Source organism: Suricata suricatta, chromosome 6, assembly GCF_006229205.1.
Source record: "Suricata suricatta isolate VVHF042 chromosome 6, meerkat_22Aug2017_6uvM2_HiC, whole genome shotgun sequence".
NCBI lineage: Eukaryota > Metazoa > Chordata > Mammalia > Carnivora > Herpestidae > Suricata > Suricata suricatta.
The window spans coordinates 107,948,426-107,967,439 of record NC_043705.1 but is presented as its reverse complement, the minus strand read 5'-3'; the positions used below and the strand labels follow the sequence as shown (position 1 = coordinate 107,967,439).

General features: G+C 51.5%; 1 protein-coding gene and 2 long non-coding RNA genes across 7 annotated transcripts in view; 2 read left to right on the top strand and 1 right to left on the bottom strand.

The window, feature by feature from the left end:
* Nucleotides 1-1,426, bottom strand: part of LOC115294594 — a 2,553-nt gene extending 1,127 nt beyond the window's left edge. The window contains exons 1-2 of the long non-coding RNA XR_003909983.1: nt 1,230-1,426; nt 226-306 (exon numbers count right to left, since the gene is read on the bottom strand). This is a non-coding gene — a long non-coding RNA (uncharacterized LOC115294594). The remainder of the gene's footprint in view (nt 1-225; nt 307-1,229) is intronic.
* Nucleotides 1,427-1,548: 122 nt separating this feature from the next.
* LOC115293297 lies at nt 1,549-2,765 on the top strand. The gene is made up of 2 exons (XR_003909477.1): nt 1,549-1,652; nt 2,381-2,765. It is a non-coding gene; the product is annotated as an uncharacterized LOC115293297 (long non-coding RNA).
* Nucleotides 2,766-11,110: 8,345 nt separating this feature from the next.
* The window catches only part of AFAP1L1 (actin filament associated protein 1 like 1), a 35,863-nt gene continuing 27,959 nt past the window's right edge, over nt 11,111-19,014 (top strand). For 2 of the 5 annotated variants that reach the window (XM_029943089.1, XM_029943086.1), the window contains exons 1-4: nt 11,111-11,946; nt 13,258-13,341; nt 14,032-14,129; nt 15,273-15,381. In XM_029943089.1, coding sequence (XP_029798949.1) covers nt 11,763-11,946; nt 13,258-13,341; nt 14,032-14,129; nt 15,273-15,381 — 475 coding nt within the window. In that variant the 5' untranslated portion in view covers nt 11,111-11,762. The remainder of the gene's footprint in view (nt 11,947-13,257; nt 13,342-14,031; nt 14,130-15,272; nt 15,382-19,014) is intronic. The other 3 variants (XM_029943088.1, XM_029943087.1, XM_029943091.1) reach the window with 3 other exon arrangements.

The following is a 19,014-nucleotide window of genomic DNA, read 5'->3' as shown; positions in this document are numbered from 1 at the left end:
ACAGAGGGCCATGGGGAAGGGAAGGAAAAAAATAGTTGGGGAGAGGGAGAGAGGCAAACCATGAGAGACTCTTGAATACTGAGAACAAACTGAGGGCTGAGGGGGGGGGGGGAGGGGAAAAGGGGTGACGGGCATGGATGGGGGCACTTGTGGGGATGAGCACTGGGTGATGTATGGAAACCAACTTAACAAAAAACTATAAAAGAAAAAAAAGAAGGCTCTTACCATATAGGGCTGCCGCAAAGATTAGATGAAGTGATGGGTACAGAGTGGTGACCAGAGAGAATATTCCCATAATGGAACGTCCTACAACACAATGAACGAACACGACAGATAAGAATATGGGTCAACCTCAGCAGTATAATAGTAAAGAGAAGGTCACAAAGGATTACCTATAATGTCATACCCTTTCAATATGGTTAAAAACAACCACAGATTTTTTTTTAAATTTGTGGTTATACCTGGTTGCAATAGTGCTCTATGGAAGGGAAAGCGTGAATGTGACACATAGACTATTCAGGATGGCAGTCAGCCTAGGTCAGGGAGGCAGAAGCATGGGATCGTAGTTAGATATCAGATACAGTCCGGACCCTGCATTTGCTGTGAACGGTAGATTTGTGGGTGCTTCCTACGTTAGCAGAAGTAACTGATTCCTTAAGTCGATAACTAAATAAAAGCTGAGCATGTCTGAACCAATGACGACAGTGTCTCATAAAGCCAGGATTGGGATTAACTCAATGTTTATCCACCTGAAGTTCTATTTATAAAAAGAATGAAAAGTGTCAGGCACAAGGCCCAGCTCATGAGACGTATTCAATAAATGCTCCTTGTCATTCTTGGATATCTTTATTATTATCTGCCTGTCTGCATTCCCCTACCTGGAGGTCCTCAGGATCCTCCCCACGCTATTGGTGAGATGGGTCCTCAAACTCTAACTTCTCAGAAATAGTAAGCCCTGCGCTATGTGGGCCTCAGGCCTGGCACCCATCCTGTGAATGGATGCCAGTAGGGAAAAATCAGGAGGCGCTCACTGCAAGGTTCCAACAATGGTAGAGCACCCCTGCTAGAAGGCCAGAACGTACTACAATGCAGCCATTGAAAGCTTAGGTTCTAGAGTCAAGTCTAGGTTTGAATCCTCGTTCTGGGGCTGTGTGCCTTTAGGCAAGTGACTGGGTTTCTCTGAGCCTCATTTGGCTCACACGTAAAACAGAGGGTAAAAATGTACCTACCTCACAGAGCTGTAGAGAATTAAGTGAGGTGATCTATGCAGAATGCTTAGCACAACATCTGGACTATCACTTAAGTGCTTAAAAAATACTACCTGCTTTTATAGTCGGCAATCCCAGGCCACTCCCAGGACTGCGTCTGTCCCCGCCCCCCCCCAGCATCCGGTGATGGAGGTGGTGTGGATTGCCGCAGGGGGAAACAGCTGCCATCTTGTGTGGGGGGCGAGCCTGCGTGTGTCACAGTTTTCCACTTCCTCCTGGAACCATTTCCTTTGTGAGCTAAATAGGGAGGAATCTGCAGACAAAGGAACAATTCTGGGAGAGCCCAGTCCCACAGCCAAGAGCTCTTTCCTCGGAAGTCAGTGGCTCAGCCGCCCCCTCCTGTCTGGAAATGGCTTCCCTGGTGGCCCAGGGCTGAGAAACCAGGTGCCCAGAGCAAGGACTCTGCTGGTGGAGGACGGGGTGGGGGGCCTGGGCAGAGCTGCTGCTGGAAAGACCATTTAAGAAGCAAGGCTTCCCTGAGCCCGTCACCCTGGCCTGACTCCTGTGGGAGGAGTCCCCAGAAAGGCCTCTGTGACCTGCTTCCCCACTGACCTGCCGCGTCCCAATCTTCCTGAATTAACAGTTGATCAAAGAAGTGTGCTACCCAAACATCCCTAATAATAACCCCCACGGTTTACAAGCTCTTTCCCCCCTCACACAAACCTACACACGGGCATCCTGCGGCCCTCCTTCGAAAGGAAGGTGACGCTCAGTGCTCAATGGGGTGAAATGCCTTACCCCAAATTCACACTGGTGGGCTGGAAGCATAGTCCCCACCCCCCAAACCCTCCCCTTCCTCTTGCCCACCTCCCTCCCTTAGAATTCTGTAATTCAGGCCCATGGAGTCAAACCTGCACCATTCTCTGCAGCATAAAGGATATTGGGTTTCCCTGGCCAGCTGTAATTAGCACATGCAAAAGCCTTCCAAGGTGACCTCCCCCTGCCCTACCTCACACAGGGGCTATATTTAACTCCTGGAAAGCAGTCAGCACGGAGGCCTCAGCTCTGCAGCTGGCTGGCTTTCTCCGCTGCTCCCTCTTCCTTCTTTCCCAGCCCACGTGAGCCATGGTCTTCCCCCAACCCTCCCGGCCAACAGGAAGTGTTTGTTTTAGTGATCAACAATGCTGGTCCGCCCCGGCGAGGAACATTGTGCCCACTGTTTGGCCTTCATTCGGGCTCCAAGAAGTGCTTGTGAATTCAGAGGAAGGAAGCGAGACATCCCCAGGGCCCCAGTGGGAAGATCTGCAGCAACCTGGAAGAGACGGTGGGGTGGGCAGAGGAGAGAGAGACCCCTGCACCCTCAAAGGGAAGCGGATTGTCTGCAGGCATCGCCTGTATGCAAGGGCTCCTCTGCGGACTTGACCCAGAGCCGTCAAGAAGGAGCACGATGGCCGGCACCCAAGAAGAGCCACTGACGGCTCTTCCCGTTCTGCACCCTGCAACCTGTACAAGGGGCCTCGCCTACCTTGTCCTAAGAATTAAATTGTGTAAATAATCCATGTAAATCTCTTAAAAGCAGAGGACGACATAGAACAGCAATGTACGAGTCACGTAAATTGCTAACGTTTACTGAGAACTTACTATGTGCCAGATGCTGCACGAGGCACGTTGTCACTGTTCCCACTGATGAAGTACTAGTAAGCTCACAGGTCACTGGGGATGTACGTGAGGCCCGGGGCAGTTACGTGCACGGCCCAAAAGTGCACAGCAGTGGGGACAGGACTTGAACTCAAGTAGTTTGGGTTGCTCAATACATGTCAGTCATGAGTATTGCCCAATTTATATGTTAGGGATCAAAATCCACCAACTACAAAATGTGCATCAGTAAATCTGTTGGCAGCCATACTCACGACGGTTACATGCTCAACCAAATAGGGTTTGGAGAGCTTAGCCGCGTAAGAAACTGGACTTCTGCTTCCATTTGTTCCTCGAGACTATTGTTACCTTGTTTTCTCTTTTTTTAGGCATCTTTTTACTATGCTGATCCACTATGATAGACATGGTTTTTAAATCATATTGACTAGGGGCACCTGGGTGGCTCAGTCGGTCGAGCGTCCAGCTCCAGCTCAGGTCATGATCTCACGGTCCATGAGTTCAAGCCCCGCATCGGACTCTGCTGACAGCTCAGAGCCTGGAGCCTGCTTCGGGTTCTGTGTCTCCTCTCCCTGCTCTTCTCTGCTCACACTCTGTCTGTCTCTCTCTGTGTCTCTCCCTCTCTCAGAAAAATAAACATCAAAAAAATTCTTAGTAAATTGTATTAACTAGTTGCTAGACTATCAACTCTTAAGTTTGCAAGATTCATTCATTCCTCAAATACCTTCTCTGTGTCAGGCTGTTCCTGCCCTCATGGAGTTCAGGCTCAAGTGCGGGATGCTGATGTTACCCGAACAAGTATGTGGTTAACTCTAACATTTCTCCATGGCCCATACCACAAGGAGAGCGATGCTATCCTAGTGTAAAGTACAAGGGGGACAGATGTAATGGAGAAGATGGGAAACTTCTTTGAGGCAGTCCTGGGGGAGCTGAGAGCTGAAGAGGGCATTACTGGCTGGCAGGAGAAGGGAGTTCTGACAAGCAGAGGGAACAGCATATGCAGAGGCCCTGGGTTAAGAGGATGAGGAAAGGAGCAGGAATGCAGCCTGAGGGAAGGTGTCTCTGGAGGGACTCACAGAACTGGGAGGCCACCAGAAAGGTTCCTCTCCGTCCCTTCCCCCCACCCAAATTCTGAGGGCACGCCTGCTAAGAAGACCGCTTTCCTTTCCAGGGTGACCCCCCTTTCCACCCTGCAATGGGTCACACCTCATGACTGTGCTAGCTTGTGTACAGAAAGTCACCTCTCAAAACACGATCAAAACCTGTGAAATAGCACACTGGTTCTTTCTCCAGCTCAGGAGCTTTTGTGAAAAGGAAACAAATGAAGCATGTGAGCCCTTTGTAAAAACCACATACTGACAACTTTCCTGTTTTCCATGTTTAAATCATGCTTGTTGCATGTTCTCTGACTTTGAAAACAAAGAAGGATGAGTTATCTTTGTCCCAAAGAGGCTGGTCGAATAAGGAGGGAGGGTTTCCCCCCCACTGCTTTTCATTTACTGAAATTATAACTTGCAAGCTGTTTTCAAGTTTCCAGAGTCTAAAAGGTACCCAGGAATGAGATCTCACAAGTCAGTGCACCCACTGGGCTGACCAGGTAGGTGCCCAAACAGGGGTTGTTACTCCCATGATTTGCAGGAGGTGAATTATTCACTTCTCTTTTTGTTTTGGAAATTAGACTCTTTACCTTTGAGATCTTTAAATAAATCCAACCTTCCCTGCATTAGAACCCATACAGGCTATGATAAAGACCTTTTGCATGAAGGTCTGGTGTGCAAAAAGGAGGCAGTCCTGGGAGCAAGTAACCGTGCTTTTTTGCCTGTGGCTTATTTTCTGCTCCATGCCATGTCATTTTGATTTAAATGCAATGGGGAGGGTAGAGGAGCAGAGAGAAAATTGATATTCGTGGGGTATTCACCAGCAACAATAAGCACTTAGTGGTCTGATCTTAAATACATTTTAAAATAGATTTCTAATTTTATTTGGCAAACTTTTTTGCATCCCAGAGAACAATTATCACCCATCTTGGATTCTTGAGCCTGTCTGTCCCACTTAGTGAAAGATTGAAGTTTTATAAACAATGATTAAACCTTTTCTTCCTGTGGTTTTTTTTTTCCTCCCTGGAATTTACTGTACCTCTCCAAGGCTCCGCTAAACCAAACAAGATCAATGAAATGTATTCCTGGTTCTAAATAAACTTCAGACATAAAAGATAATGGTGTCCCAATGCCCTGGTCTGTCCTCGGAAAGCAGACAGGACCTGGTCCAGGAGTGAAGATAGGAGGGGGCGGGTTAGGAATTAGTGAATGAGCTCCGTCCTGACTGGGGACAGCAAGCACAGGATCCCCCTCCCACTGGAAGATGTCCCCCCACATGGTATGGGGGGGCCTTGGTGGTGTGAACTCTGAGCAAAGGGGCTCACCACCACCCACAGCCATAGCCACCGAAAGCTCAGTGTCATGTACAGCGCCATCAATAGGTGAGGCTTGAAGGTCTCCCTGGTGTCCTCTTGTCCCAAGATACCCCATCCCCTGTGCCCCCACACCTGAAACCCCCTGGATGTCACATGTGACTGGTGAGGTACCTGTCCAGTGCACCGAGCCCCATACGCATGGCTTCTTTCATCTTTACAACGACCGAGTGAAGCAGCTACTGCGTTACCCCCACGGTCTGCAGATAAAGAACGGGAAACTTAAGAAAGCTCCCCGGGGCCATAGCTGGAAAATGGCCGAACTGGGAGGGGCCACATTGGACACGGCCTGTGCTCCTCGCCACTCTCTTTCACGACTCAGCGAAGTAGCAGCAAGCTTTGTGCTAATTTCGCACAAGGGACTTTTCTTTTCCACTGGTTGCGTGAACACAGTTAAGTCAAACCAAAACTACCTCTTGGACGCTCACTTTCCACATCTTTAAAATGGGAAGATTGCGCTAGGCCACCGGAATTTCAGGAGCGTTAAATAAATGCTTAGGGGGCAGCTCCTATGATTGAGACAAGTTCCCCTCCTCATGGAGCTTCCGGTATACGACTGCAGCCGATCTGTCGCCACATCCTCTCTGACCAGTGCTCGGGAGTCTGTATGGCTCTGGGGAGTATCAGGAAACAGCACCCATGACAGTAATAGGGCTGTGATTGAGTGAGCCCCGGCCCGAGATACAGCACCAAAGACAGAGCACCCTGCCAGCCTGACTGCTGAGCTCTGCCAGTGTGGGTGGTTGGCATCCTACCGTTGTCACGTTACAGATGAGAGGGCCAGGGCTCGGAGCTCCCTCATGTGCCATCTCTGTACAGCGTGGAAGTGGTGGCTCAGGAATTGCATTAGAGCCCGTGTGACCCCGAGGTCCTACTCACCGTTCTCCTCTAAGCAGACTCCGGCTCCGGCTCTTTATAATCTGTGGGAGCTCTTATTCCCACCTGGACTCGCCGTTATTTCATAAGTGTTGTCCAATGATAACCTTTTAGGAAAGGAGGAATGCCTTCCCATGTTCCCTATGTTCACGGACGTGCCTTGTAGCGTGTGTTTTCTGGCCAAGCCTCTTTCAATGGAATCACCCGGAATACTTGTTAAAATGCAGCTTGCTGCCAGGGTGCCTGGGTGGCTCAGTAGGGTAAGCGTCCGACTTTGGCTCAGGTCATGATCTCAAGGTTTGTGGGTTCCAGCCCACACTGGGTTCTGTGCTGACAGCTCAGAGCCTGGAGTCTGCTTCCAATTCTGTGTATCTCTCTCTCTCTCTCTCTGCCCCTCTCCCATTCATACTCTGTCTCTCTCAAAAATAAATAAGCATCAAAAGAAAATTCTTTTTAAATGCAGCTTGCTGGGTCCCAGTAGAGGGCCTACTGACAGAGCCATGCCAGATAAAGAGTGGCAGGGATCTTTCCACCAACCCCCTTGGGAGAGTCTTAGTCTCGCTAAAGTGTGAGGGTGCTGTCCCGGCGGTCTGTGTGAGCCCTGGCAGAACCACTTGCCGTATGATTTCTCCCCAGATGAAATTCTGTGATGGTTTAAATCCCCGTGGTCTCGGCTTTCTAGCATTAAAGATGAAGCCACGGGGGAAGGCACATCGGCATTCACCGTGCCTGAAAGCCAACCCTGGAGGGGACAGTTCTGTACTGTCTTCAAAGAGCCAAACACTGGCTGAAAGCCCCCGTGTATCCACGAGGTGTAAAGGTGTCCCCGGGCTGAGATCCAGCTGTTGAGTCAGGTAAATGCTTTGAGGTTCTTGTTTTTCTTCCATGAGATCTTCACAGTTAAGCCTCTGAAGTTCACAAGCAAGTGGAGAGAGACTCACAGAGCAAGAATGTCAGCCCCACAGTAAGGGTCTCCATGCACCCGGTGTGGGGACCCCTGTTCAAGAGGCCTGATGAAGTCATGGCCCAGAGCCCTCAGCTGGGGGGCTTTGAGGGGCTACCTGCCTCCCTCCCTCCCCAGACTCGGCCTCTGCTGCTCTGAGCCCACGTTTTCTGGTGGAGGATTCAGGCCCACGGTGCATACCTTGAAGTCAGACAGACCTGGGTTCAAGGCCCTGCCTTACCACTTCCTGGTTGGGTGACCTCACTTCTCCGAGCCTCTGATCCTTCTCTCCCTCCCTCCATGGAGCACAGTTAGCAACACTATGTCCCTCCTATGCCCTTTCTGAGGATTAAATGAGAGGGCACGCCCTAAGTGCCCTGCACACAGTAACTGCTCAGCCCTAGGGAGGGTTTTCGCCGGTTCAGGGCCCGTAGGCTGAGCTTTTCCCCATGGCTCATGCCCCCTCCACCAACCACACTTTAAAAATGCTGTGTGACCCCTTGGGCCACCACCTGCTGCCTGTTGGGTCCTTTCTGGCTGCAAAAGCGACCACTGGCACTAGGCATTTCCTCACTGCCCATCTGCTCCTCCCAGCTTTGCTTGGCCCCCTCCTTCTCCTTTGCTCTGCTTGGACTTTTGTGACCATGCCTCCATTAAGCAAGAACATTTAGAAGTCAAGGTCTCATATGAGGAATCCCATTAACAGTTGGGGAAAAATTTTTAAAGTTGTTAACAAAGCTTGGGTCCTGTAGCTCCCATTTTTCAATGCCGAGAACTCCCTCAGAACCTAATTGTTCTTGCTTTAGAAACAATTGCAACGAACCTCAAATCAGAAGCAGAAGAGGCTGGAGAAGCAGGCATGCTGCCGCACAGAGGCGCTGGCTGAGAGCAGGAAGAAATCTCTGGGCCTCCGAGCAAAGTGACAGACACAAAGGACAGGAAGCAGGAATAGACAGAGGGGCCGACTTAGCAAATCCAAGATCATTCATTGAAGGATGGCGGTTCTCAGAAAAGTGTATTTGTGGATGGGCAATGCCTAAGACACTTTCTGGGAGTCCACAAGGTCAAAACTACTGTTATATAGTACTCAGAGCCAATATGTCTTTTTCTTTCTTTCTTTCCTTCTTCCTTCCTTCCTTCCTTTCTTTCTTTCTTTCAATGTTTTTTTTTGAGAGAGACAGAGAGAGACAGGACACTAGCAGGGGAGGGGCAGAGGGAGAGGGAGACACAGAATCTGAAGCAGGCTCCAGGCTCTGAGCTAGCTGTCAGCACAGAGCTTGACATGGGGTTCAAACCCACAAACCGTTAAATCATGACCTAAGCCAAAGTTGGACATTTAACCAATTGAGCTACCCAGGTGCCCCACTATTATTATTATTTTAGAGAGACAGAGTGCATGTGCTCAGGGGAGGGCCAGAAGGAGAAAGAGAGAGAGAATCTCAAAAAGATTCCACACCCTGCAGAGCCCGATGCAGGGCTTGACCTCAAGACTGTGAGATCATGACCTGAGCTGAAATCAAGAGTTGGACGCTCAACCGACTGACCACCCCCAGGCGCCCCCCAGTGTGTCTTTTCTCACGCCCATTCCTTCGTGTTTATAATGGAATTTTCCAGAGGTTGTGTCGTGTGTGATGATGAGGCAGCTCTGAAAGCTAATGGGATGTGTGCCTGCATAGTCTCGTGGTTTAAAATGTTCCCAGCCTTAATTTTTAATACAGTCAATATCAATAGATACAACCCACATAAAACAAAAGTTCTTTGGAGTCTTTGATAATCTTTTTAATTGTGCAAAGGAGGCCCCAGGCCAAAAAGTTTCAGAGCTACTAGTAGAAAGCTAAATAGTCACCACGCCCCATAACCTTGACATTCCCACATGATAGCAGAGCAGTGTCATGAATTTTCTGGGGCCACAAGAAAGCTGCCATGGTCCCCCACGGTGCCTTTCTGGTGGCTTCTAGCATGGCCTCCCTTGTGTGTAATTACATATGTGTGTGGTACATGTGTGTGTGTGAGAGAGAGAGAGAGATAGACAGAGACAGAGACAGAGAGACAGAGACAGAGAGTTAGCATACCCACTGGAACGACATCTGATTCATTTTTTAATCCTCCCAGTGGCATATAATTAGTGCTCAGTAAATACTTTAGAACTGAGTTAACTGACTTTGAGTGTATCTGATGAGGGTGCCCGAGAGGTCTGTGATTCCATTGGTAGATTTCCTTTGCAAGGCTAAAATGTACCTAAAATGATTTTATGATTTTAAGGAGGGAAACCTACACACCCCGAAGCCTCACTCACGTGGCCTTGCAAGGGCTCAGGCCCTGGAGGAAGCAGGGCCTCCAGGTCCCTTGCACTTGGGCATGGAGGCATGTGGCGTGGCGCCCCCTGGAGTTGTGCTACTCAGCAGCTCTGGGATTCACACAGCTTCACTTCTTTCAAGCTGTGCAACCATCCCACAGCCTTCCTCGGCCTCAGCTCCAGGGCATCCCAGCACGGCCTGCCCACAGATGAGCTGTGATGTGCAAAGCCCCTGCCTCGGTGCCCAGCTGCGGAGAGAGCTCCTGGGGCAGTAGCTGACAGGATCAGCCTGCAGCCCATTTCCAGCAAATTCAAGGTGCTGACGGAATGCCACAGAGAGACATCCCATTTTTCCCACAACTGCTACTCTCCGTACGTAAGATTTCTATTTTCAAAAACGTCCTGACATGTTCATCTGTTCCTGCCCTCTCTCACCAAACACATGTGGAGCACCAGCATGAGCAGGCCCCAGGCTAGAGGCTAAGGAAGCTGAGGTTTTCTAGCACAGTCTATACTGTGTAGAGCCTCACGGCCTGCTGAGGGAGCAGCCACCGCACTGACCAGCATGTAAATAAACACTGTAATGACAGCAGTCACGGCTGATTTGGGGTGAGCACTTACTCTGTATGGGGCAAGGCACTTTACCTGCAGGACACAATTAATCTTTACAGGAACCATGTAAATCGGGTACTGTTCTTACCCCTCCCCCCGTACAGAGGAGGAAACTGAGTCACAGGCTAAGTAACTTGCAAAGGTCCCAAGATTAAGGAATGATGCAGCCTAAACTTGAACCCAGGCAGTCTGCTTCCAAGGCTGGTTCTCTTATGCACAAGGCTATAGTCCCTCTACCATGCCACCCAGACCCTGTCACGGCAAGCCAGAGTCTGGTTGTTTCCTTAGGGGGCCCAGAGTGGAGAGAAGCACGTGGGCTGGGAGTCCAGAGGCCTGGCTCTTTTGAGGCCTCTGTGTATTTGCAAGCAAGTCACTTCTCTTCTTTGAGCCTTGGTCGCTCCTCTAAAAAGCAGGTGTGACTATGGGACCTACCTCAAAACTTGTTGGCAGGTTATACAAAATACCGTAAGGCGGTATAGTGCCGTGGTTGAAAACGAGTAGGGAACCAGGTCCAGTTGAGGCTCCATTGGCTATGTGACCCTGGAGGAGTTATCTAACCACTCTGAGCCATAAAACACTTGATCATAGACTTAAATGAGACTATAAGTATGAAAGATTTAGCACAAATCACAAAAACCAATAAACATGGTTAGCTTTTATTTTGATTTTTTTTGTACTTATTTATATGTTTAGTTTGAGTGAGTGAGCAAGCAGGGGAAGGGCAGAGAGAGAGAGGGAGAGAGAGAAAATCCTAAGCAGGCTCTGGCTGTCAGCACAGAACCCAATGCCGGGATCGAGCTCTCAGACTGAGAGATCCTGACCTGAGCCAAAGTCAAGAGTCGGAGGCCTGCCTAAGTGACTGAGCCACCCAGGCCTCTCTGCACAGTTGGCTTTTAGTACTTTGCACAATCGACTGGAAAGTTGCAAGGACAGTACCAGTACTATAACGAGGCTGGTCTTGAGTCCAAGGTGGACCGAGTCCCAAGCCACCGTGTAGGACAGGGAGACCTCATGACCTCAGGGCTGTGGTGCGCTCCAGTCTTTACAGGACTGTGTGCTGTCGACTCTGGCAGCTCTCTGTGCCCTCAAGCAGTTGTGCCAGCGTCGGCTGGGAGCTCCCTGGCCTCGCAGGGTTCAGGTCCCGCCCCAGACCTGAGCCAGCCTCTGCATTTTGACAAGGTCCCAGGTAATTCCTCTACACCCTCAAGTTTGAAAGCCACTGGTGAAGCTCAGAAGGCCTGGCAATCTCGGTTTGGGGCCTGGGGTGGAAAGGGTTAATGTTTAGTTTGGCTCCCATAAAGGCACCGGAAACAGAAGGTTCCAGAGATTGAAGTGTATGAACTGATGAGACAGGAAGGCTCCCTTCCTGCCTGTGGGCTGGGTGGCCGGGGGATCGTGGGCCAGGGACCTGCACGGAGCCTCGAGCTGCAGTGACGAGGGTCCCCTCGTGCTGGGACAGACGGACCTGTGAGCCTCTGCTCACAGAACCCGGGAGGCTCGGTCCTCAGGCCAAGGCCATGTGTGAGTGGGGAGGCCCAGAGGCTCATCACGGGTCACCGAGCAGGACTCTCCCTGGGGAGGCGAGTGGCCAGCAGCTGAGACAGCTGTGGGAGGGCCTCTGAGGTCTCCCAGTGGCGCCCACGCTGCCCTCTGGCCCTCACTTCCTGGCCTCCAGTGGACGCAGGTGGGGCCTGGATCCCAACTATGGGCCCGGATCCTGATGCAGGGCACCTCCCTCCCCACTCTGCTTCCTCCCCAGCCCTGGAGCAGCTGCTCCCTGAGCTCACGGGGCTGCTCAGCCTCCTGGACGGAGAGTACCTCAGCGACAGCACCCTGGAGAAGAAGATGGCAGTGGCCTCCATCCTGCAGAGCCTGCAGCCCCTCCCAGGTCAGCCTTCGCCACTCCGCTCCCCTGTGCCTCCAGAACGTTCAGGAAGCGCCCAGGGCCTGCTGCCCGAGGACACCCGGGCTCGCAGTGCGGCATGCATCCCTCCCACGGCCATGGCCGCGGCCACTCTGCGCCTTCCCCACCCTGGTTGCCTCTTTGTCCACTTCCATCCTCAACCCGCCAAAGCTCACACACACAACACACACCACATGTCCTCACACACACTGCACACACCACACTCCCGCACACAGCATGTTCCTACCTGCAGAGCACACCCGTGTCAATGTACACTCACAGGGCGCATACCCCACACTCACCAACAGCACGTGCTCACGTGCGTGACAAACACGTCACACATAACACGCAGCGTGCTCTCACACACGTGACAACACGTCACACATAACACATGACGTGCTCTCACGTATGTGACAAACATGTCATATTGCATGTGGTGTGCTATCACATGTGACAAACATGCCACATAACGCGACGTGCTCTCACATACATGACCACACGTCACACATAACACACGGCATGCTCTTACATATGTGACAAACATGTCATATTACATGTGGTGTGCTGTCACATATGACAAACGTGCCACATAACACATGAACTGCTCTCACATACGTGACCGCATGTCACACATAACACACGGTGTGCTCTCACATACATGACAAACATATCACAGAATGCGTGGGTGCCCCCACACACGCAGCCCATGTCTCCCACCCCACATCCGCTCGCACGACACACGACACTCACACCCCGTCTGTGACACGCAGCACACACGTCGCACACCGTCGGCTCGGCCGCAGGCCTTCTCTCCACACCTCAGGTCACCCCCCACGGTGATAACTAAAGCCCAGACCTCAGTCAGCTGTGACGAGCTGCAGTGAGTCCCGCCCGGCGTTGGAGGGGGTCTGAGTGATGAGGGAGCCACCACTGGGTGACTCTCCGAACCTCACTTCCAGTGACAAAACAGGCCGATGTCATCAGCAGCCCCCATGGGACTGCGGGGTGGTGTGAGGGGCAGCAGTTGGCCCTGGCTGTCCCCAGGCTGTCCCCAGAGCAGCCCCGAGTTCCGTTTTCTATGCTGGGCTCTGGCCATCCTTTCACTCAGAGGAGATACTCGAGTACAAGAAAAATTAGAAGAAAGTTTGAAAAGCAGGGAACTCACTTAGGATGTGCACATGCATGGTCAGGGGTGCCATGTCCTGGAGGTTTGATCCCCAGTGGCGGGAGGGGGAGACCGGGCCCTCCCCCGAGGCGGCAGTGACAGGCCCCCTCCCTCCACCCCTCTCTCCACAGCCAAAGAAGTCTCCTACCTGTATGTGAACACGGCGGACCTCCACTCCGGGCCCAGCTTCGTGGAGTCCCTCTTCGAAGAGTTCGGTAAGTGCCCCACCCCACCCCCACTGGGAGCCATCCCGTCCCTGTGTGTGTGAGCCCATGGTCCCCAGCCTCTGGAAAAGCCCTCAGCCTCGGCCTCAGCGGGGACCGGCTCTGATGTTGCAGTGCTGAGTCACATTGGGCAAGTTCCTTGGCCTCTCTGGGCCCCGCCAGGGCTGAGAGTCTAGTCAAAGTCTCTATGGTCATGGGAAGTTGTGCCCGGGATTGGAGAAGAGGTAGGGATGAAGGCGCAGGCCAAAGAAGGTATGGGTGCTCTCCCTTCCCTGCCCCTTGCATCCACTGGTAGCGGCCACCTGGACCCCGGGTCCAGTCCTGTGCCTCAGCAGAAAGCCGAGTGGCACCGCGGGCATGGGGGCAGCCCCTGAGAGCGGTGGATCAGGTGAAGGCTTCAGGGACTGAGAGCCTGAGGGAAGACACTAGGCCTTCCCTAACTAACTCTAGAAAGTCTCTGAAGCACCATACCAGATACGATGTCATTGGACCCCCTGATAACCCCAGGCGAGGGATCACGGGGACCGGTTTACAGAGAAGATGAGCAAGTCGCAGAGTGGCTTGCCCAGGGTCACTAACGAAGGGGGTGGCAGAGGCCTCCTGACCCCCAATCTGGCCTTCTTCCTATTTGACCATGCTCTTCCTTCTCTTTCTCTGCCCCGATGGTCTGACCCTCGGTAGACTGTGCCCTGAGCGACCTCCGAGACATGCCAGAGGATGACGGGGAGCCTTGCAAAGGAGCCAGCCCTGAGCCAGCCAAGAGCCCATCTCTGAGACATGTGAGTCACGGCCTGGGTCCCCACCACCTCCAGCCCTCTGTCCCTCTGTACAGGTGAGGGGAGCTTTCAGCCCAACGCCTGGGACCTTCCTGGCTGTTGAGGACCTGTTCTAAGGGGAGAAAAACAGGGGGTGCCTCGGTCAGTTAAGTGTCCGACTCTTGATTTTGGCTCAGGTCATGGTCTCAGGGTCGGGAGATCCAGCTCTGTGGTGGGTGTGGAGCCTGCTTAGGATTCTCTCTCTCTCTCTCTCTCTCTCTCTCTCTCTCTCTCTTTCTCTCTTTCCCTTTCTCAAAAATAAATAAATAAATAAGGGGAGAAACAGGCTGTGAGAACACTTCAGTGGCTCATGATGTGCTCACTGTGCCCATGCTGAACAGGGATCACGTGGTGACTTGTCCCTTTGGCATATGGAACGTTCTCCACCCCAACCTCTGATTGCCGTGAAAATTAACATGGAGTGTGGGGAATTCTCTGGACCAGGAGTTGGTTGCCCTCTGCCCTCCTCCTGGTGCTGTGTGGTCTTAAACAAATCACCTCCCCTTCCTGAGCCTGTTTTTCACCTATAAAATAAAGGTCTGGACCATATCTAGGCTTCCCAGCCTTTGCGCACAGAATTAAGGCAAGGGGCACATAATCACATCAAACGTTATCTGTCAGCTGCATAATTCGCTATCACATCACCGTCCAATGGCACCAATTTTGATCCCTTTTGACGTCCTTTACACGCTCACAAATAACTCCATGAGATTGGCACCATTCTTATCCCCATTTTACAGGTAAGGAAACTGAGGCTTAGAGTAAGTGACATGTCAATGTCTCACAACAAGTAAATGACGGAGCTCTATCCCAGTAGAGCAGGGGCTCCCTGGCCCCAAAGCCTAAGGCGTTATTGGCTCACTAAATAACATGTCTTCCCTTTACTTGTCCTGCTATTCCTCACAGAAATAGAGCTGAGTTCCAGAGTATTGTAGAACTCACAGTAGCTTTTGATGATTCTGCAGGTGCTTGATCAAAAGCATTAACTGTGTCTGTGTGGCAGCACACAACTTCTAGATGTTACAGGGAAGCACTGGGAGAGAAGTAGGGAACCAAACAAACTCTCAGGCCGTCCAGGTCTCATCTGCCTCCTTTGTCCCCCTTCAGGCAGCCGACCTGCCTCCACCGCTTCCCAACAGGCCCCCACCTGAGGACTACTATGAAGAGGCCCTTCCCCTGGGACCGGGCAAGTCCCCTGAGTACATCAGCTCCCACAGTAAGTTCCGGTCCCCTTGGGGACCTGAGGCTCCCCGTGTCCTGCTGGGGCTGGAACTCCAAGCCCAGCACTCACCCAGCCCAGTCTACATCCTGAGGAAGAGCTGCCTGAGGGCCCAGCCTCTCTAATGATGGCCTGGGATGAGAGGGGGTGGGGGCTGGAGGGGTGGGCTGGGGGTAGGGTGGGGGGCGGTCAGTGAGCATGGCCCCAGGGATCAGGGGCTTGGTCCCAGTCCCAGTTCTGTGCGGCCTTGGACAGCTCCCTTCCCTGCCCTGAAAATAAGGGAGGGGCTGGATGTACGGATAGAAATGTGGAGCTCAGATGATTGGTGCCTCCCCCTTCCCAGCACCGGAGCTGGTGCTGTGGGCTCAGTGCTCCTCCCCGGTGGGCTGATGGGACAGTTCCGTACTTCAGCAGGACCACGTCTTCTAGGTGGGCTAGGTTACAAAGTCAGCACATGGGATAAAAAAAAGCACAGAGCTGACATCAAAAGGACTCCCACATAGAGTATGGGCATCCCAGGGAGTTCACGAAATGAAGTAGGAAGAAGTATTCAAAGCTTTACTTCTATTTAGCTCAACGCTTCTTTTAAAAATTTGAATGTCGATGTTTTAGAGTTACAGTGTTTATAATCTAATAATAACATAACGTTTGTAAGCAGTCTATACAATATATATATATACATATAATTTGCCCATAAGTAAAATGGAGATACATTATGTGATTACATTTCTCCTGGTAGGTGGACATGATAAAGTAACTTAGAGCGCACCGTACAAATCACCTTTGAAAAATCTCTTAAATCGGCCACAAAGAGTCTCTGCTTTTGACTCACCTCTCAATGGGCTTCCTCCCACACTGAAACACGTGGTGTTTCTCTGAAGATCAGACAAGTCACTGGCTTGGATATAGGAGCTGAACATGACAGACGAGAGACTATATTACGGTTTTGTGTGACCCAGCATTCGTAGCTGAACTTGTATAAGACCATGTTTATGTGACCAGCCGCTCATTCAGTAGCACGGCGGAATATCTTCCAGCCACCAAAAAATAAATAAAACAGGTCTGACTGTGCTGATCAGAAATGAATTCCAAGATACATCCATGGACAAAAACTCAAGCCCTGCAGAATACTGCATGTAATATGATTCCATATGTTCTGTGACGGGTTCACGAATCCACGCATCCATTTTAACAACGCTTCTAGGATGTGCGAGAAACTATCAACAGCGGGAAATGAATGGAAATCTGGGTGAAGGGGGCATACTTTCCCATTCATACTCTTTTGTGCGGATTGTGCTTCTCACCGTGGGCCTATTTTCTTTATTGTAACAAAATACACATACCGTAAAGTGGACCATTTCAACCATTGAAGGGCGTCCAATCAGCGGCATGTAGTACATTCACAGTGTTGTGCAGCACTACCTGGTCCCCCAACATTTTCATCACTCGAAGAGGAAACTCCAACCCCATTAAGCAGCCAGTCTTCTTCCCCTTCCTCCTGAGCCCCTGGCAGCCACCAGTCTGCTTTCCGTCCCTATGGATTTGCCTATTCTGGATATTTCACATAAATAGAATCACACAATGTGTGGCCTTCTGCGTCCGGCTTATTTCCCTTTAGCATGTTTCCAGAGTTACCCTGTGTCACCGCGTGTGCCAGCACTTAATTTCCTTTATATGGCCAAGTGATATTCCGTTGTAGGGAGAGACCCCGTTTTGTTTAGTCTTTCATCAGTGGAGGGACATCTGGTCCTCTCCACCTCTGGGTTACTGCGGTATATTATATGTATGATTCATGAACCAGTTAAGACAAAGTGACGTGGTGGCATTGGACCCGGAGATCAGGAGCAGCTCTCTTTAGCCTTGAGAGTCTTGGGGTCTGTGTGGCTGCATCGGTGGTTTGTATGGGAAGCAGGTGACTGTCCTGTTTTCTCCGCTTGAGGACAGGGGAGGAAGGTGGAGACGAATCCCAGGTCAAGTCCCTCAGCTGGGCGAGGCCCCTCCACCTCCACAGGGGGCTCATGCTCCCCTCAGATGGGGCAGCAGGGATCCTGGGGCAGGAGGGAAGGGCGGGCCGCAGGAAGGGGCAGAGAGCTTGACCGGGGAGAGGGTGCCAAGGCCATCAGGGAATATCCTTCCCCTTACACAGTGTCCAGCCCTGCCAGGTGTTCAAGAGCACTGCCCCGGCTGTCCCCCCCTTCCCCGTCGCACCTCCCCCCACCATCCACCTCGCAGGATGTTGTCAACCTCTGAGGCTCCAGAGAGCTGCTGGGAAAGGCAGGCTGGGCCGTCACTTGGGAGCTGGCACTGGGTATCCCAGTCGCTGGGAATTTGAGTGCTGCTGTCCTCAGGAAACAGATGGATGGTGGGGGCTGGGAGCCCAGAGCATCTCATCGAAGAACAGTGCGGTTTGAGAGCCAGTTGGACTGGGTGAAGGAAGGCTTCCTGGAAGAGGGGATGTGCCCCTATTCCCTGAGCGGAAAACCTCAGTTCTTATCAGGGCTCTATCACTAGCAAACTGTGTGCGGCCTCAGTTTCCTCATCTGTAAAATGGGGCTGATACCTACCTCCCTGCATGATGGGAATCAAAGGAGATGAAAATGATAATGACATCTAGCATCTGTCTAGCACATTCCATGTGCCAGGCACTGTGCTAAGAGCTTATATGCATTGTATCACTAGTCCAAGGTGGGAACTGTTCACATCACTTTTGGGTGAAGACCCTGAAATGCAGAGAAACTGTGGGTTTTTTCCCCTAAGATCACTAAACAAATGGTGGTGACAAATTTGATCTCAAATCTGATCAAACCCAAAGCCCGTGCCCTTAACTCAAATGACCTTCAGAGTATGCCCCAGAGACCATCTGGATCGAAATAATCTTAATTGTTGAAACCAAAAATCCGATTTCTTGGACTTCCTTATAGTTTCTATTTTTACATGTTTTTTAACACCCTATTAAATAGGTTTTTTTTTTTTAAAAATGCAGATTCCTCAGCTCAGCCCACACTGGTGAATCTGAATCTCTGGGGATATAGCCCGGGTATCTGCATTTTGAAGAGACCTCCAGTGGCTCTGATGCAGACTGCAGTTTAAGGTGGCCCCCACCCCTGTGCTGCCCCCTCAGTGTGAATGTGCTGGGAAGATTCCAGAGGCAGCTCTGTGGTCACCATCACAAGCGCTAGCACTATCTCCTCTGTCCAGTTCCTCCGTGGTATAGGAGGAGAATTGCTTTCACAAGAGGGAGCATGCGCATCAGGAAGGGAGTGGAAGGACCGAGGTGGCAGAAGACAAGGGGGGGTGGCTGAGCCCAGGCAGCCGGAGCACCACTCCTTGCTGTACAGGGACCAGGGCTGTGACCAAGATACACACACACACACACACACACACACACACACACACACACCAATGCGGTGGGATCGCTGAGGAGGGGCTGACCATTCTCTGCCCGAGAAGGTCAGAAGAAAGATCTTCGAGCTGGGTAAGGTATTGAGGGATGAGCAGGAGTTCTCTAGCGGAAGCTAAGACAGCACACGGAAGAGCATGAACACAGCCTGGCGGTGTGAAAGGCCTCAGCAGGGCAGCTCCTGGAGGATGTGGGGGGGGGCGGGACTAGAGCAGAGAGGAGGCCCCTCA